Source organism: Chenopodium quinoa, unplaced genomic scaffold (assembly GCF_001683475.1).
Source record: "Chenopodium quinoa cultivar QQ74 unplaced genomic scaffold, ASM168347v1, whole genome shotgun sequence".
Classification (NCBI taxonomy): Eukaryota; Viridiplantae; Streptophyta; class Magnoliopsida; order Caryophyllales; family Amaranthaceae; genus Chenopodium; species Chenopodium quinoa.
In genome coordinates this window covers 1,891,835-1,917,700 of record NW_018742556.1, presented here as the reverse complement: position 1 = coordinate 1,917,700, position 25,866 = coordinate 1,891,835, and the positions used below count along the sequence as shown (strand labels likewise).

The following is a 25,866-nucleotide window of genomic DNA, read 5'->3' as shown; positions in this document are numbered from 1 at the left end:
CAATTATAAAACAATATTGTTTGGTACTCGTAATAAAAGTATAAGAATCAAGTTAGAGCTTAATACTCTGTAGAATGATTCTCATAATCTTGCTACCCAGTGATTAGGGGTATTGAGGTAATAGTTAGCTTGTGGGTAACAATATTTAGTTGGTTTTATGAATTCGAGTTCTCTTATAAATTGAAATTCATTTCTTACTTAAAAGCATCTCAATAACACGCACTTTGAGAAAGTAATTATTAAATTATTTATACACGCACCTCGTATCCTTATATTTTGTTCTCTTACAGGTGTTTAAATTACTTTGATATATTCGTATCTTATCTACTTTAAAAGGTGTGTTACAAGACTATGTAGCAAGTTAAGTAAAATAATAAAAACAGAGAGTATAATGTATAAATCAATAAAGATTGATAAAGAGGTGGGGAAAAGAGAAGGTTGAAACCTAGGAAAAAAGATTTACAACTGATTTATCCTTCACTCGTGTGAAGTTAAAATCAAAAGTGACAATTAAGCAATTAATCAACCAAAAGAAGAACAGTGAATAAAAATGAAAAACTGACAAGAAGAAGAAGAAAAGAAAGAAAATAATAAGTGGAACAGAACAAACTCCACTGAATTCCATGCAGCAATTATAACATTTCCAATTAAACCTAAAAAGTCTTCACAAATCTAATGATGTTATAGATTGCTCAATATTTCTCCTAGGTCCCACTATGTGTCAACCCTCTATTTTATGTCTAAATATTCTCTTAATTATTGAAGTAAAAATAAATTCTATTATTATTATTGTGATTTTCTAATATTATGCTTCATTTAAACCTTGATCAAGGTATTCATTGGTTGAGACTTAATTTTCAATCACCAAACTATGGATTTGTTATACTGTTTGGAATGCTCAAAAATGGAGGCAGGATAATTTGGATGTTGAAGTTTATTCTGATTTTATAGGAAGAAACTGTTGTTGTAAAACAAGGTTCTTTTTTTTAGTGAAGTTTCTATTTGGATATAAAAAGAGGAAACATTGAAAGACTTTAGTGGTAGACTTGTAGAGATAGATTACAAGGTAGTCACCCTTTTAACCCCATGACTCAGACACCAAAGATTTTATCAAATGCCTCATCATTATTCTATATTTATAAATAAAATAAAAAATTAATAATAAAAAAAGGTGAGATTGGTTTTTTTTTTTTTTTTTTTTTTTTGTTGACCGGGTGAGATTGGGTTAATTTGATAGACCAGTGTAATTGATTGAAGGCGCAAATGCAATTTAATGCTTAGATTGGAAAATAAAAATGTAGAATTAAAATTCTAAAATTGTATAGTCATAGTAGGCAACAACTTGTAGCCGAGTGCCTGAATATTAGTAATTGACACTGTACTTGGTTGAGTTCATTTTTTTCTATTGGATCACAATATTAATTACTTTATTTTCACCTTTGAGAAAATGGGAAGAGTATGTCAAGAATAGTGCAAAAAAGCATGCATCATTTTCAATTTCAAAGCTTTCATACAAAAATTTGAGTTGTTCTTCTAATTTACCTTTTTTACCACACTTACAACCTGTTAATCCACCATCTAGAAATATGGAGTAAAGGATATAAATAAATAAATAACCATTTGAAATTATTGAGTCGAATTCCGCTATATATTTCAGTCTCTCTAATGTGTTTTTTTGACAAGAACTAATGTGTATTGGGCTGATTGTTGATTGACAAAGTTTTTTTCAGGGCAAATCCAATCCAAGCCGGAAACCATGTAAGACGAAGTATGGTAGTGGATAGCCTTCTCGCATAAGTTCAAAGGTTAACATGACTAATGACTATTGTGAGTTTGTGACAGTGTGAGTGAGACTAGCTATTGTGGAAGTATGATCGAGCTACTTCAGAAATTCATTTACTTGTAAAAATAAGCCCAAGGCCAATTTTCGGGCTTTGGGCAGTATCATCAACTTTAACCCTTAAGCCTCCCAACTCACCAAGTCTACAAGTTTCATTACCTTCAATACCAGATTACTTCTCTTTCACAAAACAGCTATCTAATTTTGCTTATTGGATTGGAACATATACAGAGTTACAGTCAATCCATCCATCCAATATTATGAGAAAGATGGAAATAATTTACTGTAAGAAAAAAGAAAAAAAAAATAATAAAGGTAAATTTACACTAGGAGTAAAACAGTGTAACAAACCTCGTAGCAGAAGATTTACACAGGAGGTTCTGACCACCTCCTCTTAACCTCAGAATTATACCGGACCTCTCTGAGTTTCCCATCTGTTTCATAATCTCTTTCCATTACAAGGTTGATCCCTTCATCAGAGTACCACCCAACTCCAATGCAAAGGATTCCATCATTGTCGACATCAACATAAGCAGTCACACCACCTGGGAGCCAAAGAACAGCCACATCCTGCATGTCTATCATCTCTTCTTCCCCAAAGTAAGCAGGAATCTCTGGCAAGTTTCTCTTTTTCATGGTCTCCATGCAAAGATGAACAAAAGGAGGATTGTTGCTTATCTCTGCTGTTGTCTCGTCAGCAAAGATGGGTGTAGCACTCATCTCAAACACCTTCCATGATCCTGCAAGCTCTGATGGCCGCGTTCTCTTTCTCTGAGAAAATGGCTTCATATCAAGCTCAACCTCACTGTTTCAAATAGATTCCGGTCAACGGACTTGTTAGACTTCAAGATAAGAAGTTCAATGAGTAGTATGACTGTAATCTGTAGAATAAGCCTACATTATTTATACTTCATACAAAGATGTATAGGGGCAACCCTGAGTCCCTGACTGCCCGTCTGCTGCCCATATTATCAGTGTTTCACTGAGTTACATACAGAAGATCAACAATCCTACATAGCAAGCACAAGTTCTAACAACTTTAAGATGGCATTCTAGAGCAATCTCGTCACATATAGCAGACCAAGTGTCCAAAATATGCAATAAACCCAATCATGTCTTTAGGTGGGATAAAATGACAAAACATACAAATCTATAATCCCGCTAACAGTGAGTTATTGTGACATAAACTGATTTCCTAAATGAAGTTTTTCAATAGAGTTTTACTGAATATCTTTTCTCGTTATATCCACCAAAAACAGAGCCATTCCTGATTTTGAAGTTTTAGAGCATTTAAAACCAATAAATCAATACATGAAATCTTTTTACAGTATCTATACAATGTGAGTATGATGTTAAACATAGCTATAACTATGCAATTTGAACTTTTTTTCTAAATAAGGATAAGATTTCTATCACAAGTCATACTATGTAGAAGTATGATAGATGTCAGAACAGCCTACACAAATGGGAGCAAAGAGGAAATAGAATTGCTAAGGTGCTTTAGATTTATCGACATCCTTCCTAGAAAAATCACATTCAAAAAGCCTCGAGTGTTTTGCTATGCAAAAAATTTCTTCACCAACATCAAAGTGACAAACACAAATTTTTAGTACATGCATCAATTAGAATAAAAGACCCCAAACATATTATGTATGAACTTGTTGATCAACAAATCAAACCTGTACAGAAACACTTGCTAATCCACTCACAGTATACCATGCTAACTGTTATAATGCAAAGAAGGGAGGCAAAGATAAACAGCATTTAGAAGTTTCAAGACCATATTTATGGGTTAGTAGACTACTTAAAGATGTAAAACAGATTTAAGGAGGTCATAGGGTCAGTCCAAAATTGCTTCACGTCATAACCCACCCACAAACAAAAAAGATGAACAAAATTAAGAGCAGAAATATAACCCACTGATAATCACAAAATTCCAGCTAAATGTAAAACACTAAAACTCATCATGAAAAAAGAGATAAAACAAACATGACAGTGATGTCTAAGTTTCTTCGCCTACTCAAGAATAAAAGAGGTACATGTACCTTTGCTCCTCAAAGTTAGCAGGACCAACCCATTGCTCTTCATATACAGCAACCCTTAGTATCTGGATGTCTGCGCCACCATTACTAAATTCAATAGTATGCACAATACGCAGTCTCTTGTGGCATCCCTTAACTAAACACTAAGAAAGAAAACAAATTTAAACCCGTTAGACAATCACTCATATATTATTCAGGGAAGCATTGTTTAAAAAGAACACTATAAATCTTGGAGCATCTAGAGTTTAAAGGTTGACTGATGAACTTGAGTATTCAAATAAAAGTATTATTGTTAGTACCAAATCACCAATCATAATAGATGCCCATAAACTTTATCAAACAATGCATTTCCTCACAACATAATACCATAGGGGCATATAATTTGACATGAAGATTATTTACTCCAAGAATCAAATGTAAATAAAAATGTAAACTGATCCCAAGAGAGAATGAAAAATATCCATGAGTGCTATATGAATTGGGGTTCTGAATTCATGGGGTTATTTTATTGGCCACTCCCTACAGCTAACTTTTACAACAAAGCAACAAGGTCTACTTGACATCATGTTTCACACAAGTATTTCATAGAATCAGAACCTACTTGCTCAAACTTGTATGTTGGTGAAAGATAATACTCAGACTCATCAATGTCACCAACTGGAATGTCGACTGGTCCTCTAGAATAAGATCCATCCTGCAGAGGAAAAAAAATCATAGAACTTATCAGCCAGTTGTAAAGAACAAGCACACAACCACATAATACTACTGAAAGCTAATACACTCCAAGGCTCCAAGCTAAAGGCCAGTAAATCAAGCTTGCCATTCAAAGCCTACTGAATAATATAATTTGTACCTAAAGATATCCATTATTGTGGACAATGAACAAATTAAAAATTCCATGTGCATTGAGCTCTTCATAATCATATTTCCAGTTTGATATTGCTCGTAAAATTAGTAATGGTCAAGCAGGGTTTGAACGTTGAAAATTAAGCATTTTCTATATGTAATGCGGATAAGCTTCTTCCAGTATCAAAATTATAGCAGCCAATATCAACAACTTCACATAAAGCACTGTAGTATAACATTCCATAAGTTATCACACACACACACACTCCATCTACTGCAGTATAACATACTTTGTTTTTTTTTTTTTTAAAAAAAAAGTTAATACTAATAATTGGGGGGGGGGGTTATATAATGTAATGAGATCTACCTCAAAGAAAACAAGACCAGGTTCCAACCCCACGATATCCTCTTCCATCACATCACTCTTCGTAAAATCAAAAGACTCAAATTTTGGCAAAATATGATCTGCCTTGCCCTTGTGACTTTTTTCTTTCACGCCACCATTGCCATTGTCACTGCCTCCATTTGCTTGTGCTTTCTCACCATAAGGATTTAGAGTAACCCAATTGGTTTTCCGTTGGACTTGAAATGTATTCTCTCCAGCTTGCACAGCTTGGACACGAGAAAGAGTATAGCAGTCATACAAATACTCACTCTTACCTCCCAAGTCAACCGGCTCCATTTCAGCCGTGATTGGTGAAAAGATTGCTCCAACTCCCTTCCAAATCCCACTTAAACTACTCACAAATGTGTTCCATGCTGGTCGAATAACAGGCTCCTGAAAAAATAACCCTCATCAGCACACATAAAATCGATAAATAAAAGTCTTCAAGGACCCCAACAGATCAACATAAATGCCAAAGTTTGCAAGCCATGATAGCACAACACCACCAAACAAACAAACAAGACACTCCAAGTTCATAATTTTCATACTAAATTTCTTTGCACATCTTTTAAGCCTAATAGGCAATAAGACCAAATAATTTGGCCTGAAAATAATCTACTTCTGCACAAAATCCTAATCTTTCCAGTGTATGCCACTTATGACTAACGAGTATCATATTACATCAACAAAAAACCCAAAACCACAAACAATTTGGATGTTACTACACATAGAGTCAATGCAAACTCTAAGATAAGACAGGTGTATACAACAATAGTCAAATTCACCCCATTTTCATCAAAAATACCCAAACATCTTTAAAAGACACCCCATATGGCCATATCTAATAACGAACGTTCTATGTCATCACGAGAGTAAATCATAATATGCTCCCTGGTTCGGTGGTTCCTAGTTCATACCAAGACATCTAATACACGTGCACGTGTGAGGAGGGGTGCGTATTATATAACCGAGGGTACACAAACCTCACAAAACGACGAGTGTGAAGCACTAGCCGGCAGATTATGATGATCCTGGGAGCACGGAGGATCACGGCACAGGCATTTTATTACCTTATAACTACATTTTGATCATAATATAACACTCCCATTGTCTTAAACTACAGCTACAATTTGATCATATAACACTTCCCCAAAACTAACAACACTACTTCATAGTACGAAGTTCATAATTCAACCAACCGAAATTTCATACAATAACAAAAATTCAAATAATTTGACATCAAAAATTCACAATATACTTAAAATTAGACAAAAATTAAAATGAAATTATTAGTTACCTGAGTTTGCAAAACAGTTTCAAGCTCCATTAACATAGCACCAGAAACCATAACATTAGAGCCTTTAGCAACCTTCTTCACTCTCTTACCACTCTTCCCTCTTCTCTTCCTTCTCTTCCCCTTCTCTCTCTCCTTCTCTTCCGCCACCTTATTGTCGACGCTCCAAACATTGTCCTTCGCCTTCGCATCGACCTTCACTCTCTCTCCTCGATAATTCTCTCTCCTAGGGTTAGGGTTATAGTCGCTGAAACTGCAGGAAACCCTAGGATGATGACGATGATGATGATGATGATTCCGGTGAACGAAGAAAGCGGAATTTGGAATTGATTGGTGGTGGAAGTGGAGAGAGTGATGGTGGAAGAGAGGGAATTGACGGCGGCGGAGAGAAATTCCGGCGAAAGTGTTGGATGCGTCGAGAATTCTCGTCGGAGTTTGCATATCGACGGTGGAATATCGCCGGCGGAGAACAGTTATTGTAATTAATCGACCTTATCTTTAAAAGAGGGAAATTGGGTCTTGTACTTTTGGCTATGGGCTAAAGGCTAATGGTGGATTGGTGTCATTGGTCTAGCCTCTTGGGCAAGTTATTGGATCCGGGCTAGCATTTAGCAATCTAGAAATCGTTTACGTGCCACGAAGATCTGTACTAACATTGCGTCACGTATTCACGGTACCATTTAAGTAGCATTGTAACAATTATTCCATGTCACTATTAATAAGAAAATAATATTTCACAAGCTTCAAACATGTGACCTTATGGAGATGAGATTATATTATTACGAGTATTGTCTTAGCTAAAAGTAATTCATGTCATATTGTCATTTACACACATAAATCAATATATGTTACACACAAAAAAGGAATAAAAATAATTATGTAGCCTAGAAAACACGCAAGAATAGCCTCAATAAAATAAAGACCATATTAAGAGAGTTTTTTAGAGGTGAACAAAAAAATCGGGTCGGCCCGGGCCTTAACATGATATCTCGTGCCAAAGCCCGCTACTTCGGGTTTGGGCTTTTAACAAAATATACATTTTTAAGCTTGCCCAAACCCGCTCTGTTTTCGGGCCGAGCTGATGTTGATCACCTTTAGATTTTTTTTACCAATAGTTTCTTCATTATATTTCTAGCAATCTAGCATTAAGCAAAATAATACTCTTTTTTATTACTTGTTCGGATTAATTCTCATCACCCTTCTTAAGGATGGCAACGGGTCGCATCTGGACCATCTTATTGCTTGTTCGGATTAATTCTCATCACCCAGTTAGGGATGACAACGGGTCGGATCTGAACCAACTTATACACTCATATTTTAAATTAAAATTATAAACAACAAAAAAAAATACGATGTTACATATGAGCTAGTGAAAAAACAACGATGATGTATATAATATGAGCATCCAAAATTCATCTCTTGAAAGGGTTAGTCTTTATCATTACTAACATTATCAACATTTTTAATTCAAAATTTTTAGTTTTTTTAAATAGGAAAAATAAAAAAACGGGTCCACGGATCTGGATCCGGGTCTAGGGCCCAGACCCAGATCTAGATCCGTTTTTGTCAGCAGAACCCGGATCCGTCGGGTCCAAAATTTGAAGACCCAAATCCGTGAAAAACGGATCTGGATCCACGAATCCGGGTCGGATCCAGATCTATTGTTATCCCTAACCCTTCTAAACACCAGAAAAAAAAATAAAAAATAAAAAATCATTTGACCTATTTTGACTAATATTTGTGATTTATATATAATTAAAAACACACACAAATCAACGCACTAACCGACTTAGGACCTGTTTTCTTCAGCTTAATTTTAGTCCAGTTCCTAATTTCCTCCTCACATAAACAATTCATTTCAGTTAAGCTCCAATCAGTTCAGTTTAGTTCAGTTCATATTTTCCTCCTCACATAAACAATTCATTTTACTTCAGTTCATTTCAGTTCCTAATTTTCTCCTTACATAAACAATTCAGTTCAGTTCTGCTCCAATCAGTTTACTTCATTTTAGTTCTTAGTTTCCTCCTCACATAAACAATTCATTTTATTTCAGTTCAATTCAATTCCTATTTTCCTCCTTACATAAACAATTCATTTCAGCTCAGCTCCAATCAGTTCAGTTCAATTCAATTCTTATTTTCCTCCTTACATAAACAATTCATTCCAGTTCAGCTCCAATCAGTTCAGTTCAATTCAGCTCCAATCAGTTTAGTTCAATTCAATTCCTATTTTCCTCCTTACAAAAAAAATTCATTCCAGTTCAGTTCAGTTCAGCTCCAATCAGTTCAGTTCAATTAAATTCCTATTTTTCTCCTTACAAAAAAAATTCATTCCAGTTCAGTTCAGCTCCAATCAGTTCAGTTCAGTTAAATTCCTATTTTTCTCCTTACAAAAAAAATTCATTCCAGTTCAGTTCAGCTCCAATCAGTTCAGTTCAGTTCAATTCCTATTTTCCTCCTTGCATAAACAATTCATTCCAATTCTGTTCAACTCCAATCAGTTCAGTTCAATTCAATTCCGATTTTTCTCCTCACATAAGCAATTCATTCCAGTTCAGTTCAGTTCAGCTCCAATCAGTTTAGTTCAATTTAATTCCTATTTTCCTCCTCACATAAGCAATTCATTTCACTTCAGTTTAGTTCAGCTCCAATCAGGTTCAGTTCGATTCCTATTTTCCTCCTCACATAAACAATTCATTTCAGTTCAGCTCCAATCAGTTTAGTTCAATTTAATTCCTATTTTCCTCCCCACATAAACAATTCATTTTAGTTTAGTAAATCAGAACATGCCCTAAGTAACCTGGCGAAAACGTACTAATCGATTGAGTAGCCCCAAAATAAGTAATTCTTGTCCGACTGAGTAACCCCAAAATAAGTAACCCTTGATCGACTGAGTAATCCTTAAATAAGTAACTATTGCCACAAAAAAAAAAAAAAAAAAACCGCTTATAATCTTATGGATACCTGTCGGAATTGTTTTAATAAATAGATAAAAGCAAGTAATAAAGATGAAGGACTTTACTGACATTTCTTGATTAAGGCTCAATTTACTTTACACTGTGCTTATATTATATTTTTTTTATTGATAATCTAGCTTATTACTGATAGAGTTTTTTATTTTTTATTTTAACTATGAGTATTTTTTTTTGGACCAACACTAAAATTATGTTCATGGAGTGAACAAAGCCTCTATTTCAAAAAAAAAAAAAAGGAAAATTATAGGTCAAGTGGTAGAAGCAAAAACCCTCCTTGTACCCTTTGTTAACAAAACAATAGCCTCCGCCTCTCTCTTTCTCTTTCAGTTAAACCTGCTCGCAGCCGACGACCAAACACCCTTTCCGCTTCCGCCTCGACGACCGTCATTCACCGTGCTTACCTCTGTAAACCCACTGTTCGTACCTTCATTTTCTCTCTCCTCCCCTTTATTTTTGCACTTTTTATTTCACTTATTTTCATTAATTTACCCCCATTTTTGCTCCATAAATTCATGGAAACGCAAATTCAATCTCGACTTAAACCTATTTAAGCATCTAATTAATGTAAGAATTCCATTTTATTTGATTTTATTTTCGTTGATTCATGGGTATTGATTGATACAGTTGTAGAAATGTTGGAGATTAAAACAGCTAAAACTCACAGAGGTAGACGAATCCTTGAGAAACGAGCCCCTAAACTTGTAAGTTATGTTGAGATTTGCTATAATTTCCCCATTTTTTGTGTAGTATTTTGGTGGGTAATTTCTGGAATTTGTTGATTTGGGTAGGTTGAAAATGAGAAGAAGACATTGTTTGTTCATGGTACAAAAACAAGTAATGTGCTTAATTCAGTTTTAACTGAGCTTTATCATCTTAAGAAGGAGAATTCAGTCAAGTATACTAGAAAGAATGACAAAATTAGGCCCTTTGAAGCTGGGGGTGAGACTAATTTGGAGTTCTTCTCTCAAAAGACTGATTGCGCCCTCTTCGTGGTGAGTACAACGTTTATTCGTTTTCTGATAAATTTCTGATACTGTCCCATGTTTATATAAGTTTTATAAGTACCTATTAAATTTTGGTCTCTTGGAGTCGTGGAAAATGGTTGTGTATATTGATGTGCACCTATTCATGGGGTTGTGTTGTATTAGTTTTTGTTAGTGCTCATTATATGTGGTTAGACTGTTAGATTGGTATTTGAAAATAATGATGTTAACACATGCTTGCTAGTATTGATGCACTTCAGTTAGAAATTTATTGTCAAACATGCTGTAAGAGGTGTGCCGTTTACTATAGCTGTGTTGCCTGTGTAAGTTCGTTGGCGTACTTTGGCGTAGTACAACATCTACTTGCTCTTATGACAGTCTCTTTTCTTCGAAATTTGTAGGCTTTCTACCTCTCTGTCAAGTGTTGGGTTGACTAACCAGCTAATTGAGCATAAAACACCCATTAAAGTAAATCAAACTGATCAAAGCCTAGCACTCAACAATATATATGAAGGAATATAATAACATACAATCACATAGTCCTTGGGTCATATCCATTCCTTACACTGCTCTGCTTCTGCATGTAATGAAATTAAAACTTCTGAACTTCCAGGGTGGCTCTAAAACTGTTAGCAAGATAAAATTCCATAAAGAATATGGACCTTGCTAAATCGGTGGGCTTGGATAATTAACCACATTGAACTGCAAGAAGGCTTTATAATCACTATCCTAGTGGTCATGAATCTTGGGGGGTGTTTGCATAGTCACTTGGATTGATATTTGCTGCAAAATTTGTCCCCCAGCATCAAGTGGTGCAACAATTTTTGCACCCCAAATCCAGTGTTATTGCAAATTTTGTACCCCAAAATCCATTGTTGCAACAATTTTTGTACCCCAGAAGCCCCAGTTCCATGATATTATTAACTTTTCGTACTTTAAGACACACAAAGTATAATTCAACTGGGGCTTCAACTTGTACAAAATTATAATTCAACTTGTAAACAATTTTGTGTTATGTATTTGAAGTTCGAAACTACATTCAAGTATACTTTTATCGGTAACAACTAACGAGTATGTTGATACTAGTGGCATTTCCTTTTAAACGAACTGGGATAGAAGTAGTGACATTACTTTTTGGAACGGAAGTGTGAGATATAAACTTATTTCCATGCTTATCGAAACATGAGCTTAATTTCGCAAGTGCATGGCTAAAAGTTTATATCCTTTTGTTTCAAAAGTGAATGTCATTTCTTCTGTATTTGGTCGTTCAAAAAAGAAGTGTATTATGTCAAAATTGTAGAGCATCGTCCTAATGCCTTATATGGCAATTATTGAAAGAATTCTTGCCATTGAAAAATCTCTAAATCTTAAGAATTTGTGTGCCCTGATAAAAATGGAGGACAAAGTATTTTGAAATACTTTAACAACATTTTTAAAAGTAATTTGATGTATGTGAAGTTCAAAAAGAAGTCTTTTTGGTTTGCTTAAGTGAGTCTAGTTTGGTTTTTTGTGAGTGGAGTTTAAAAAGATAAACAACTTTCTTCTGGAAAACTGATATATTGACATTATTTTTGGGATGGAAGTGTGTGCTATAAACTTGGTTTTTTAAATGATGACTACATGTTATGACGAAACTTGTCAGTGCTGCGTTGCATCTATATTAGGTCTTAGAAAAAGAAATGTAACTAGTCTAAATTGTGGACAGTCACCATAATCTCATGTACTGGTAAAGGTTGAAAGAATTCTTGCTAATTGAAATATTCTATGGTCTCAATGCTCTCTGTTCTCTGTATAGTCAGTTCTAAGTTTCCCTGTAATTTTATGTCCTTTAGTTTCCGGACTTTGCCCCTCTCTCTCCAATCTCCATATAACTGATGGAGAATTGAGAAGTGGATGTCTGTGTTCCTTGTTTATTTATTGTGTTAGTAGTGAAGCTTTATGTTGGGTGTGGCTCCTATCTTTCATGGAAAAGGTAGTTATAAATTTAGCTATATTGTTACCTCACATTTTTATGAATTGGAGCTGAATCAGGCTTACAGAGGACCTTAAATTTGGTATTGCTTGTTAATGTGGTTTTGCAAGACAAAAGTAGAAAATTTGTTACTGATATACACTCTATATTGAATAATACTTTTGTATTGTTTTGCAAGTTACTACTGAAGCCGTCTGAAGGCATGCTATTAGCCTATTATCAGCTTCTAGATGTTTATTGTCTCATCGACCAGCTAATTCATTTGTTTGTTTAATTGCTGTTTTGCAGTTTGGTTCTCACTCTAAAAAGCGGCCTGACAATCTTGTTATGGGGCGATTCTATGATAATCACGTCTATGACCTTGTAGAAGTTGGGGTTGAGAATTATAGATCACTCCAATCTTTCTCATATGATAAAAAGATTTCCCCGAAGATGGGGTCCAAACCTTTAATAGCTTTCATTGGTGAAGGATTTGAGAGTGTTGACGAGCTGAAGCATTTGAAGGAAGTTCTCTTAGAATTGTTGAGAGGGGAGGTATTTTCTCCAAGACCTTGAATATATTTGTTATAATTAATTGTGTTTACTATGGTGGCATAATATGTTTGTTGAATACAACTTTTGCAGGTAATCGAAAATTTGAATCTTGCTGGAGTTGACCGAATTTACGTATGCACTGCTATTTCTTCAAATAGGGTATACCTCAGTCACTGTGCTTTGAGACTAAAGAAATCTGGAACTGTTGTTCCAAGAATGGAATTGGTTGAAGTTGGCCCTTCCATGGATTTGGTAGTTAGGCGACATCGTCTTCCTAATGAAGGTTTGAGGAAAGAAGCTATGAAGACTGCCCCAGACCGCACAAAGAAGAAGGTTGGCTTCACTATATTTCCGCATCATTCCTCTGATAAGGCCTAATCGCTAAATGAAAAGAGAAAACACTAAAATCATTTTTTTTTCCCTTTTCTTTTTAATGCCTTTAATTCATTAACCTTTGCGTTTATTAATTCTTATAATGCAGTTGAAAAATGTCAAAGGAGATCCTTTACTGGGCAAGACAGGAAAGATTTACATTCCAGATCAGAAGGTTAGCTTAACTCATTTCCATTTTAATTATAAAACATCCCTGTTATAGTGTTACATGCCAAACATTTGCAATTTCATGAAACAATCCGTGATTTCCAACAATCTAAAATCTAATCTTTGATATTTAGTTGGGAGACATGGCAATTCCTTACAAAGCCAAGGGAGTAAAGAGGGAACGCCGAGAAGCCAAGAAGAACAAGGGGGATGCGGACACACAAGCTTCAAAAAAGCAGAAGGGAGAAGAAGTTTCTACCTGAGATGCCTGTCACGCTTGGCAATCACAATTTTGACTTGTAATCACAATTATCCCAACTCTAATCAAAAGATGTTTACTTTTAGACATGAAAACTTTGAAATTACAGAGCATTCTTGTATGAGGTTTATGATGATGGATGCGTGTGGACCAAAAGAAAGAGACTTTTTTGAGCAACTATATATTATGAGAATAGATATATGATCATGCGCAAACAAGAAGAAGCAAAACACTTTCGGTGGGGTAAATGGGGTGGGGTTTTAGCATCATATCCAACATGGTGTATGTTATCAACAACCCATGTGATAGAAACCCTAGCTTCTCTAGTTTAAAGTAGTTATGTTCTTTTGTATTGTTACAATCTATTGCAATCCCAAACCTAACTATAGATCATTAGATCCTCTCACTATCATTAGTACACTCATGGTGGTGCCTATGCACCTAAATCTATCATGGGGCATGCCGCAATGTTCCGTGTTTGCCTTTTCAGTTTTCTTATTATTATTTATTTTTGTAATACCATGATTTTGCTATTTTTCATATTAAGGTAAGCACAACTATCCTATCTGGCTAGAACCTTACATGAGTCAACTCGCCCTGGATTAGTGTTCTAAGCACTTTAGAAGTGGGAATTAGGGTTTCCAAACCTCAAAGTTAAAAATTACAATCTATACAATTAGTCTTAATTATGTTTGATATAGAGTACATCTTTCTCATCATATGAGCTTATGAGGGGAACATCTTTATGTCTATGATAATAGAAAGGTTAACTTCATTGGTCCCTATTGAGCTTTAGACTAATGTGTAAAGATAGTCTTTTACTCAATAATGTAATGGCTATTTGCATTTTATTGTATTGAGTTTGCATATACCTCGACAATACTGTTTGATTGAAAAATACTGATCATTTAAGTAAGTTATATTATTTTACACCCTCTATTATAAGTCATGAAAATACTCTCATTTCTCATTTGTACTTCGTACTAATGAACAGGATATATTTTCCGTGTATTAATAACATAAAATTAATCTTTAACATAAATATCCTACGAAAAAGGGACAACTACTTTGATGACGATTGATTCATTGCAGTCTCATCATAATATATATTATGACTACAATTAGTACCTCCCTATCGGACAATTATCTCTATTAATATTAATTAAGTTAGCATCAAATCAAAATGAAATTAAATTCTCAAGGTTTGTTCTTACGAAAAAGTCTTAGACCACACTTGACCACCATTGAAAAAGACCATGGTCAACCATGTGACTGTGTCATGTTTGAATTAGTGTCCTATGCATTTATAAAGGCTACTTAAAAGTTAGACCATGTCTACCCTACCCATAATTTGTTTAGTGTTTTGCATTCATTATTTTAAACTAATTATATACTTGAATTTATATATTGCATTTGTATTTTAAAGTGACATTGATACTCCATAATATAAAATAAAGGTATTATGCTTCTAAAGACTAATATTCCATGATTTAAAATAAAAGGCATTGAATTTTTTGAAACATAATTAAATAAACATACATTACTTTTTTATTTACAAGATTTTGCAAGAGCTACCAGTATTATATTTTAATAATGTAATTTCAATACTTGCACTTCTCAAAATATAAAGCACTTGATTACTTTATGTCTCAAGTTAAATTTTGAATAATTGCATATTTTATTTATTGATACAAGTAACGAAAAGCTTTATAAAAGGTTAACTTATGCGGTAATTGAGATGTATGGCTATAAATCAAAATAAATTAATTCAAAAACGGAGAAAGTAGTTTATACCACCTGATTTTTAAACCAACATACTTTCCAATTTCCATTCCCCAAAGCCTAGCAATCAACTTTGCTTTTATATCACACCACCTCTTGTAATTTGTAACACATACATGGACTATAATACCCCCATTATTATGTCCTTACCAAAGCACTATTAATAATTATCATACCTTTTAGTACCTTTTTTACAAGTCAAAAAAATCATTACAATATAACATTAAAAAACCAATTAATTAAGAAACTTTATCATAAAATTGGGATGGAAATCCAATATATACATAATTAATTTACATGATTGCTAAAAGCAACCTCTAGTTACTACTATACACCCCTCCTAAATACCATAAATACCCTTCTAAGCTAAAATCATCTTCACGACATTTTTGCCTACTATCCTTTCCACCTTCTTCCACACCTAATTTCCAGAAATTTATACCTTTGTTTATTCGAGTTACTTACATAATCAATTAGCGAACAATATTCCGAGATCTAATGAATATGAACACGAATCAGATGAAGTTGGGTGACACACGAAATAGGCTCAATCATTTCATACAATTTGAACGAAATATAAAAAAGTGGTTTTATTTTATTTTTATTTTTTTTGAAGGATGAAAAGTGGTTTTATTGATTCTACACATAATAGTTTCGTATGATTCTTATCAAATTCGAAGAGGCTAATGTAAAAATCATTACCCATTGCAAATTCAATGTATTTTAAGTTAAATTAATGCACTCTTGTTATTAGAGATTACTTAAGAGGAAAAAAATATAAAATGGTTATTTTTTCCCTACATCTAATAATTAAGTGGAATAGAGGCTGCGCTAAGTAAAGTCAGGTTGCGTTTACCACTCCCCTTAATTTAATTACATATGTTTACTATAACTAACCAATAATTAAAATTTTAAAATAAAATAAAAGTCGTAAAACACTGCGCTTTACTACACCTTCCTAACAAACAATTAACGCCTCCGCGCATATATAGAGAGAGAAAGAGTGCGAGTTTGAAGAGAGAGAAAGCACTGAAATAAGAGAGAGAAACTTTCAAGCTCCAACAATGGCGATTATATTGCAGATCTCGAAACCCTAATTTCTCTCTCAGAAGCTAATATTTTCTCTTTTTTTCCTCGTTAAAGAAATCATTTCTTGATTTCTGCGTTGAGTTTCAGTTCGAGATCGGCGTTTTTTGGCGGTTCGATTTCTTGGAGAGTGTCATTTTTCTTATTGCGACACTTTACAGCGTCGATTCTTGCAGTTTTCTTCGCATTATACTTTGTTATTTTCGCTTTTTTTTGCATTCGTCTAAACTCGCAAGAGTTTCGCATTTTTTTCCTCCATTTTTGTATTGATAATAAGTTTTCCGGCGGAAATTTGCCGGAATGAACTGAAAATTTGAGCTCGCTTACGCCGGAAAATAAGGTTTTCGCCGGAAAATGGACGACCGCGGTGGTTCGTTTGTCGCTGTTCGCCGAATTTCTCAGAGTTTGGACCGTGGCTCTTACCATACGAATTCCGGTACTCTCTCTCCATTTTCTCTCTCCTCTTTTATGTAGATAACAAGTGGAATGATGCAAGTATGATTAATTCATAATTAATTGAATGTTAATTTTAAAATACCAGTAATAATTAATTAATTCGATGATGTAATTGAATAGTTGATGATGTTAGTTTATAGTATTGAGTCAATTTGATGGTAAAAGCTGCGAGTTAGCTGGAAATTGAATGTTGAGAGAATGACTGGAGTCTTCATTATTATGTTTGGCGTCACGTTCGTCATTTACTGAGTCTTCAACAAATTATTATTTATATGAATATGAATTTGTATGTGGTAGGCTAACTGCTCTAACGATTTGTTGAAATAAATTTTGTGTAATAATTGTGGAAGAATTGTTGCTGTTGTAATGATTTTTTCTGATCATTTGTCATCAAATTTGAGTGGAAAAAATATGGATCAACTGCATCCACCCATAGTCTTATATAGAAATGGTGATTTCCTTATTTTATAGAAGGAAATGTTTAGTTTTATATATTTTTTTGTTGATTTGTTTGGTAGATATTCTGCTGTTGAGTGGATTATGTTTGGTTTCGTTGTTGCTCGGAACGATTAAATAAAGTTGGTGCTGGATTAGTTTGAGAGAATGAGTTAGTTGATTTTGATGTTTATTAATTTAAGGGGTTTTGTTATCAATTTGTGTCAAATTGATTGTGTTTGTTTGGGTAGTTTTTAGAATTTAGTGTTTTTTGGCATTTTCTTACATCAGCGATGGTTATTGTTTGCAGCTGAAGTTGTTGCGGGATCAACAGCTTGGATAGGTAAAGGTCTTTCGTGTGTTTGTGCTCAAAGAAGAGATAGTGATGCTCGGCCATCGTTTGATTTGACTCCAACACAGGTTATTATTTTGAGATTAAAGCAGCTAACCAATTAATATTTCTCCTTTTTTTAGTGTCACTTATACCATTGATCTGTTGCTCTTAACATGATACCTTTCTCAGCTGATATCAATACGAATTTGTTGTGAAGCTTTTTCACTAGTCATGTTTCCGGTACCCATTTGCTCGTGTGAGCAGTGATGTACCAGATAATAAATGTCGTATCAAGACAAATTAGTTTTATGTCATAAGTGTTTTAGATTTACATCTTGTTTCATTGAATTAGAAAATTAGCTTTTTATGTGTGTCATCTGCATTCTTTCTCTCATTTGTAGAACATGCTCATATGAGTTGTTCTCATAGGATATCTGAGTTTCTTTGTTTTTGGCTCATGTGTTTTCAGGAAGAGTGCTTGCAACGGTTGCAGAGTCGTATTGATGTTCCCTATGACAGTTCAAACCCAGAACATCAGGTACCTCCTGCCATTCCCATCGTAGGGTTTTCGTAGAGAACTAATATAAGTAATGTGTCGACTGTGATGGGTTACTATATTTTTCGTCTTCTCAAACCTGTTTAGCTAACATTAATTTGTAACTAGAGACTTGGAGAGTAATGCTGCTACTGACTCTAGTTTCTTGGTGGTGATTTGCGAAGGAAGCTTTGAGGGCGTTGTGGAATGCTTCCTTTCCTGGTGAAGAACTTAATGATTTGATATCTGAACAATGGAAGGAGATGGGATGGCAGGGGAAAGATCCATCCACAGATTTTAGGTATCTCAGCATTCTTTTGTTCAGTCTAACTCTGTTTTGTTAAATCATAGTACTTGACTTAATTTTCAATGTTCAACAGGGGTGGCGGCTTTATATCATTGGAGAACTTGTTGTTTTTTGCTAAAAATTTTCCGGTATGTTATCATTTCCTTTTCTTTCCACTTTAAACATCAGATTACTGACTCAAATCAGCTTTTATAAAAGACATTACTAACATTTATGTGTATATCGTTGTAAATTTGTTTATTTTGTTAAGACTTTCGGTCTGGATTTAATGAGTTAGATATGGAGAAGTTTGCCTCTCCTTAGTTTCCTTGTCATGGTGTTTTAAATGATGGAGGCATTTAATGATTAGATTTGTTTGTATATATCTTGGACAGTTCTGAATGCTCCAGTATCAAATGCTCTTTGACTTTTTGGCCATGGTATCTTGATTCATCATTTAAACTATCTCTGACTTCTTATTATGGTATTTTGACACTTCATTCTGTATTTCCCCAGTTTTTTAGTTAGGGGGAGGTTATTTTATGGCATTTAATAGATATGGCGCAAATGGTACAAGATCCTATTAAAAAGCGATATTGAGGGGGTTCTTCAAACCAAATAAAAAGGTGTGAATGAAAGTGCATGTTGACTTTATGAGAGTGGGAACTAGTAATTGCATGCTTGGAAATATCAGGCTGTTAAGTGCAGTTTGTCACAAAGGGCACTAATGCACATGAGTTATTTTAGTTATTAAGCTGTGATTAACTATGTGATATTATGGTGTGCAGTAGTTGGGGTATGCCACAGGAACACTTGCACTCTAGCTCTAGCTCTAGGCTCTGGTCCATGAACAAAATCAAATTAAGAGTTGTTTGATTTTGAAAGTATTCTAGGCTATGAAGAATTGATGCACACTTGTATAATGCAAATTAATAAAAGGGTAGATCATTTTATTACATGCTTGTCATTTTTAAATTATGATGAATATATTTTCATGGTGTTTAGTCTGGTTCTTTTGAAGTTCAATGCACCTTTTTTTTTCCATCAGCTCTTTTCAATGTTGTTTGATGTATGTTAGTTATTTCTTAATACTTGTGAACATAATGTCAAATTAGTCATATGGAGAGATTTATTTATGATTACAAACATGGAACATCATTGCATGTCTATACTCTATACACAAGCCAGTTTTAGCTATCTCACAGCTTAAATTCACTCCCCTTTCTGCTTTTTACTGTTTTTAATAGGTATGCTGACATGCACTATCTGCTTGTGTTATCTAGAAATCCTTTCAGGACCTTCTGCGTAAGCAGGAGGGAGATCGGGCTATGTGGGAATACCCATTTGCTGTAGCAGGTGTGAATATTACCTTCATGCTGATCCAGATGTTAGATCTTGAAGCAGGTGCATTTTCTCTATTAATTTGAATTGTGTTATTAGCTGTCTGGATTTATAGGTTCTGATTTTTGTGTTCATTATTTTGCTACTTGAAGAGAAATAACTTTGTAGTTTTCTTTCGACGTTTATAGTTCTTGGCCTTACAATATGAAATGTTTTGTCCAGATTGAGTCATGTGATTGCTTTGTATTGATATTTAAAAAGGTTTCTTCTTCGAATTGTTTTTGTAGAGCGATGTGACATGGTATTGGACATATAAATTTCATGTACCATAGGATTTGGTGGTTCCACAAACTCGTTTTCTCTTAGTAGAGTTGTATAATTAAACTTAAAATTTATCCTAGATACGTGTCAATGCTTTTGGTATATAAACAATTATGTTTGATGTAGAGAACATTGGCCTTTCTCCTTCGGTAAGTTGGTGTCTGAAAATTTTCAATTCATCTGTTTAAACACTGCATCTGCACTATAGTTCCTAATTAAATGTAGAATTCACAGTTTCTCTGTGATAATTAATCAAAGTAATGTTCTCACTCAAACTTTCTAATTGTGCTGACAAATCATGCTTCATTTGTCCAGTCAAGCCACGAACACTGGTGGGAGCAATTTTTCTAAAATGCCTATCCGGTAATTTCATCACCCTTACATATCACCCAATTTTTTTGGGATATTGACTTGTGTGATCAATGTTACTTAGATGACATTGCCTTTTCCTTTTCCAGAAAATGATTCAGCATTTGATCTGCTCTATTGCATCACCTTCAAGCTGCTTGACCATCTTTGGCTTGAGATGCATGCTTCGTACATGGACTTTAATGTAAGTTCTCTTCAGCAAAAATCTTGCAGTAGTTGAAAACGGGTCTTTTGCATTTGTATGTGTCATCTCTAAACTCATTTAATTTTTCAATTGCCTTGGCGTAAAGCTCTATTTTGCTATTTTTGTACTTCTCTGTCTTTGGACCCAGCCAACTTGCAAGTCTTTTTGTACTTCTCTGTCTTGGAATGCTTGGTTTTGGTCTATCTTTTACTGCAATGACTGAACTTTGTTTAAGTTGGTTCTAGTTCGCTTGAAGTCTGACGTTTGCTTATCATTTTATTTTATATTTGGTCTTTGTAGGCGGTGATGAAGGCTACACGCCGTCAGCTTGAGAAAGAAATGATGCTTGAGGACATTATTCGGCTTGAAGACCTGCCATCATATAGTCTTCTCTCTAAATAGGTAGCTTTCAAGAGAACTAAGATGAAAGTTAGATGCAAGATGTTGGAAACCTTTATTCTCTTATTGAATTAGTCCATTCCTTCCACGGGAAATTCTGTCTTTGATACCTAACTGGATGGTGCTGGTCCTAGAAGATTTGGTGTGCCATCTTGAAACCCGGATTCATTGTCAATTTGATTTTAGGAGTGGCTTTTGTAAGCACACACGGTCATAAATCAGCAGTTCTAGTACCTAACTGAATTGCTATAGGTGTGGCCAGTTTTTATCTTGTCAATGAAAATATGCCATTTTTAGGGCTTGGGTATTCTTAATTGGATGTTTACGTCGTCGCTTTAGTGCGTTTTTCTTAGAATTTTCTAGAGGCAAGAATGTTAATGTTCAATCTCCTGGAAGAGGAAGCAGAAGCAGCTAGCAGATCTTCATTCTCTGGTCAGATTGGCGAGTGGTAATGGTGATGGAAGGAGTGATTTGGAGACACTAGCTCAGGGACCGAGTTTATCTTTTCTATCATGCTTTGATGGGAAGGTGTGAAAGGTAGATCGAACTGTCAAGCTCAACTTTCTAACCATGATAGGACGATAGGAGCACCTTGATTTTTAATCAGAATTCTTTGCTCATTCAGAAGCATAAAATTCTATATTGTCCTTGCATGTTGGTGTGAATGTTAATCATTTTAGCTAGAATATTAATAATAGGGCTAACTATATTATGAATTTACGAGGTTTTTTATTTATTGTTGGTTATTGTGCAATGCCAATTGCAAGAACTGTGGGTCTGTAGGATGGGGGATTGAGTGCGTGTGTGTTCTTCATGTTAGGGCTCACGTCTAGCTTGAGCCAAGTTTAGGGCCTCTGGCTTTGAAACACAGACAAGCTTCTCAGAAACGTTACTGGGAAGAGGTAATATAGGAAGGGCATGCAGAGATTGGCGTGTGTGAGGGGTGATTTCTGTGTTTTGGTATGCAATGAGACTGCGATGATACAGATTAGTTACCATCAGATACCTACTATACTTGGTAACAGAACCTTGGCAAAAACAGAAACTAAATCAACCTACCACTATCAATATTCAACATTGATTCTAGCATACATGTACTCTGTTACTTGATTTTCTTGCATCTGATTTCATAAATCATAATATTGTGCCAGAACTTCCTTTAATCGTCAAAATTTTCACAAATCGTAAATTTTTTTTCGCCTTTCAATGTTTCTGTGAATATACCCAAATCATTGCTGGAAAATCTAGCTGATCGGATACTTGTTTGCAGGATTACTTTAAGAACTTGAGATAAACCTGATGTCGGCACATTCCCAGAAAGTGTCATATATCAACCCTGCTTGTAAGGCGACAAGCACCATTTCTGTATAATATATCCGTATATGCTCTGCTGCATTTCGAAAATGAATAATGTTGGAAGCAAAGTGATTGCACACTTAAGCTCAAGGACTAACTATATTTCTTCCAGGCTTGGTCGGGCGGTGCAAAATCAAAATTTCAATTTCTAACCATTGAATAACAAGTTCTAATGTAGCGTTATACAAATATATAGCACATATTGGATACACTACAGGAATGATAGTCTTTGAGGGCTCGACTCGGTGGTGAAACATGGCCACATGGGAACCGCATGAACTGATCATACTACTAGTTAGCATATCCCATGAACTCAGGTAATGATGCTTGATGCGGTGATGCGAGGGATCGAATTGGCACAATTTATAGGAACCCCTTTGTGATGAATAACGACAAGGAAACACTGTAAAACTGTGCTCAGCCTACAAGAACCTCAGAACTCAAGCCCCTAAATGAGTTAATGCTGATGTTACTCTCTTAGCTTATGTTGGTAACTTGGTACAATAAGAATAAAACCTGATTTAGAAATTTGTACTAATCCGTACCACCTGCTGCAATACTAAATTGAATTTATGCTTCTGAAAACTCAACTACTCCAGTTTGTAGACTTTGTAATACTAAAAATCACTGCAACTCTTTCTTTCTTTTCTTTTTTTTTTTGACTTTGTACTTTTGCAAGTATTATTTTGCCCATACAAATTCCTATTGTGCGTCCCATAACAGTTGTTCATCTTAAAGTCGAATATAACAGCAGTCAGGCCTTAGAAAAATACTGTAGACGTTCTTCTAAGTCGATAATTTGAAAGAGTGGTGATAGAATGAACAACGGTTTACTTTTTCAATTCATTGAAATTATGCTGACACTTTTAATCCGGGTTTTTACAGCTCTGGATGAAGAAACATTAAGATGTCAGGTCGCAAACAGCTTGAACCAGCCATTTATAGAGCAAAAATACGATGAATTTTTCATTTAATAATATAGTATGTCATCAAATGCTCCTGCAGAACACATAGTAACACACTAAACATAACACCACAATCAAAAAACAGTCTAATAAGATCAACCAACACCAAAATTAGGTCTAATTTGCCAAATATGTTTTCTCAAGATAATAGCAACTCTTAGATAGTTAAGTTCCAGATGGCAAGTAAAACATTTTAAGCAGGTATAGATCTATTCATAGATCCATGAGTGGAGGCTGCTTTGCCAGTGAACAACTCCCTCGGGGAACCAAAGAGCAATCTCCTTTGTTGCGCTCTCAACAGCATCACTGCCATGGATGACATTTCTGCAAAAATCATAGATTTATAGATTAACACATAGCATGGGAACAATAAAGCAAATCACAGGACTAGAAAGGGACAAAAAAAAATTAGCCACCTTCCTCGGAAAAATGAGGAGAAAACACGAGTGGATACCGTTGAGCTACATTGATACAAAGCTCTAACTAAAAAAATGAATGTAGAATCAAACCTCAAGGAGATACAGGACAATCAAGATTCTTTTTGGTAAAACTGACTCAATCAGACAAAAGAGTTCTTTAAACTGTTTTGCTCAATGATTACACCTCAATAAAGGGAATTTTAGTTTTTACACAATATAATTGCCGTTCATGCATCAAGACTTCTATGTCGGTCAAAATTAAGAAGTGATCATTAACACAAATCTACTTTTGTGTACAACTCTTACTGTGCCTAACTGCCTATTCATGTAAAAGTACAAAATTATACTTCATCGAGTTATTAGCAGTTAGCGCTACAGATGACCAAAAAAAAAAGGGAAGATCAAAATTCAAAACACACAACATTTCATTAAACATACACAGATCATTTATAAACTACTTTCTAATATTGTGAGTACAAATATAATTTGGGTCGTTTGTTTGGTTAAATAGAGGAAATCATCAAATGCAGGTATTTCTTAAGCAGAGAGTATCAATCATCAAAGAAGTGATACGTATACCTATTAAATAGGGAATAAACATTGAATGATTAAGTAGCTTTAAGTACCTGCCAATGTCGATGGCAAAATCGCCACGGATGGTTCCTGGCTCGGAAGCAAGTGGGTTGGTGGCTCCAATGAGCTTCCTTCCGGTGGCAACAACACCCTTACCCTCCCAGACCATAGCAACCACAGGTCCAGAAACAATGTACTCAACCAAACCGTTGAAGAAGGGCTTGGCAGACAAGTCTGCGTAGTGCTTCTCGGCAAAAGGGCGGTCCACATTCACAAATTTCAAAGCTACACATAAATCAAACATCATTCAATAGGCAGTCACATCAACCAAAACTTAAAATTTCAACTGTGCAATAGTAGACACATCAACTAAAACTAGAGCATTCAAATCCAATTCATAGACCTTAGTTCGACTAACAACTAATACAATGATTCTGAGATAGCTGCTACTTCACCCAATTGGTTCGGGGTTTGAGTTCGTCAAAACATTATTACTATTGAAATCAGAAATCAGACATGGGGTAGCAAGTAAAAAGCATAATTTCATTCTTGGAGACAATTATTGGCATCAAATAAACACACTTTTGAGCTAATATCGTTAGTTTAAGCATCATATTAATGATAATCCTTAAATTAACCTCGCAGCTAATTACATAATACCGAAAACAGAGGAAATAATTGTTTAAAGCTCCAAATTTGTATAATTCAGATCAATTATTGGCATCAAATAAACACACTTTTGAGATAATATCATTAGTTTAAGCATCATATTAATGGTAATCCTTAAATTAACCTCGCAACTAATTACATAATACTAAAAACAGAGGAGATAATTGTTTAAAGCTCCAAATTTGTAAAATTCAGATCATACCTTTCAAAGAGAAACCCTTCTTCTCAAATCTGCTGATGATCTCACCAACCTACACATTTAAAAACAATTTCAGAATCACAATTCTCAATCTGACACTTAAATCTTCCAACTCTGTATTTTACAACCAAATTAAACAAGAAAAGCTTATTATCTAAAAAACCCAGTTCAAAATTCAATCAACCCAGTTGAATTTTCCATTCAGTCAATGATTAATTATGTTTAAAAACCCAATTAAGCAGCAAAAAAATCAAAATTTTTGAAGAAAAATGAAAAATTAAATTAAAAAGGTGAAAACTGAAACTAACCAGTCCTCTTTGGACACCATCAGGCTTGATCATGATGAAAGTTTGCTCCATATTTGAATTTGCTTTAAAGATTCTTTGAAAGATGTAGAGATTAAAGATGTATAATAGTGGAGAGTAGAAAATGACGGAAGGAAGAGTATATATATGGGAGTGGGAAGAATACTGAACCCTAACCCTAGT

General features: G+C 34.6%; 4 protein-coding genes across 4 annotated transcripts; 2 read left to right on the top strand and 2 right to left on the bottom strand.

The window, feature by feature from the left end:
- Positions 1 to 2,015: 2,015 nt before the first annotated feature.
- LOC110720499 lies at positions 2,016 to 6,995 on the bottom strand. Its single transcript, XM_021899535.1, has 5 exons — positions 6,411 to 6,995; positions 5,096 to 5,506; positions 4,484 to 4,576; positions 3,886 to 4,025; positions 2,016 to 2,645 (listed from the first exon to the last, which is right to left on the bottom strand). Exons 1-5 carry the CDS (start codon positions 6,846 to 6,848, stop codon positions 2,207 to 2,209), a joined length of 1,521 nt encoding a protein of 506 aa, XP_021755227.1. The 5' UTR covers positions 6,849 to 6,995; the 3' UTR covers positions 2,016 to 2,206.
- Positions 6,996 to 9,564: 2,569 nt separating this feature from the next.
- LOC110720497 (ribosome production factor 2 homolog) lies at positions 9,565 to 14,075 on the top strand. Its single transcript, XM_021899534.1, has 7 exons — positions 9,565 to 9,797; positions 10,006 to 10,082; positions 10,170 to 10,373; positions 12,625 to 12,870; positions 12,961 to 13,203; positions 13,352 to 13,417; positions 13,545 to 14,075. The coding sequence occupies exons 2-7, from the start codon at positions 10,014 to 10,016 to the stop codon at positions 13,671 to 13,673; spliced, it is 957 nt and encodes a 318-aa protein (XP_021755226.1). The 5' UTR covers positions 9,565 to 9,797; positions 10,006 to 10,013; the 3' UTR covers positions 13,674 to 14,075.
- Positions 14,076 to 16,401: 2,326 nt separating this feature from the next.
- Positions 16,402 to 21,511, top strand: LOC110720495 (ELMO domain-containing protein C-like). Its single transcript, XM_021899532.1, has 9 exons — positions 16,402 to 16,973; positions 17,739 to 17,848; positions 18,232 to 18,300; positions 18,483 to 18,598; positions 18,678 to 18,732; positions 19,867 to 19,987; positions 20,561 to 20,608; positions 20,704 to 20,798; positions 21,099 to 21,511. Exons 1-9 carry the CDS (start codon positions 16,892 to 16,894, stop codon positions 21,198 to 21,200), a joined length of 798 nt encoding a protein of 265 aa, XP_021755224.1. The 5' UTR covers positions 16,402 to 16,891; the 3' UTR covers positions 21,201 to 21,511.
- A 1,980-nt stretch (positions 21,512 to 23,491) lies between these two features.
- LOC110720496 (nucleoside diphosphate kinase 1-like) lies at positions 23,492 to 25,866 on the bottom strand. The gene is made up of 4 exons (XM_021899533.1): positions 25,687 to 25,866; positions 25,382 to 25,430; positions 24,564 to 24,795; positions 23,492 to 23,842 (listed from the first exon to the last, which is right to left on the bottom strand). The coding sequence occupies exons 1-4, from the start codon at positions 25,735 to 25,737 to the stop codon at positions 23,728 to 23,730; spliced, it is 447 nt and encodes a 148-aa protein (XP_021755225.1). The 5' UTR covers positions 25,738 to 25,866; the 3' UTR covers positions 23,492 to 23,727.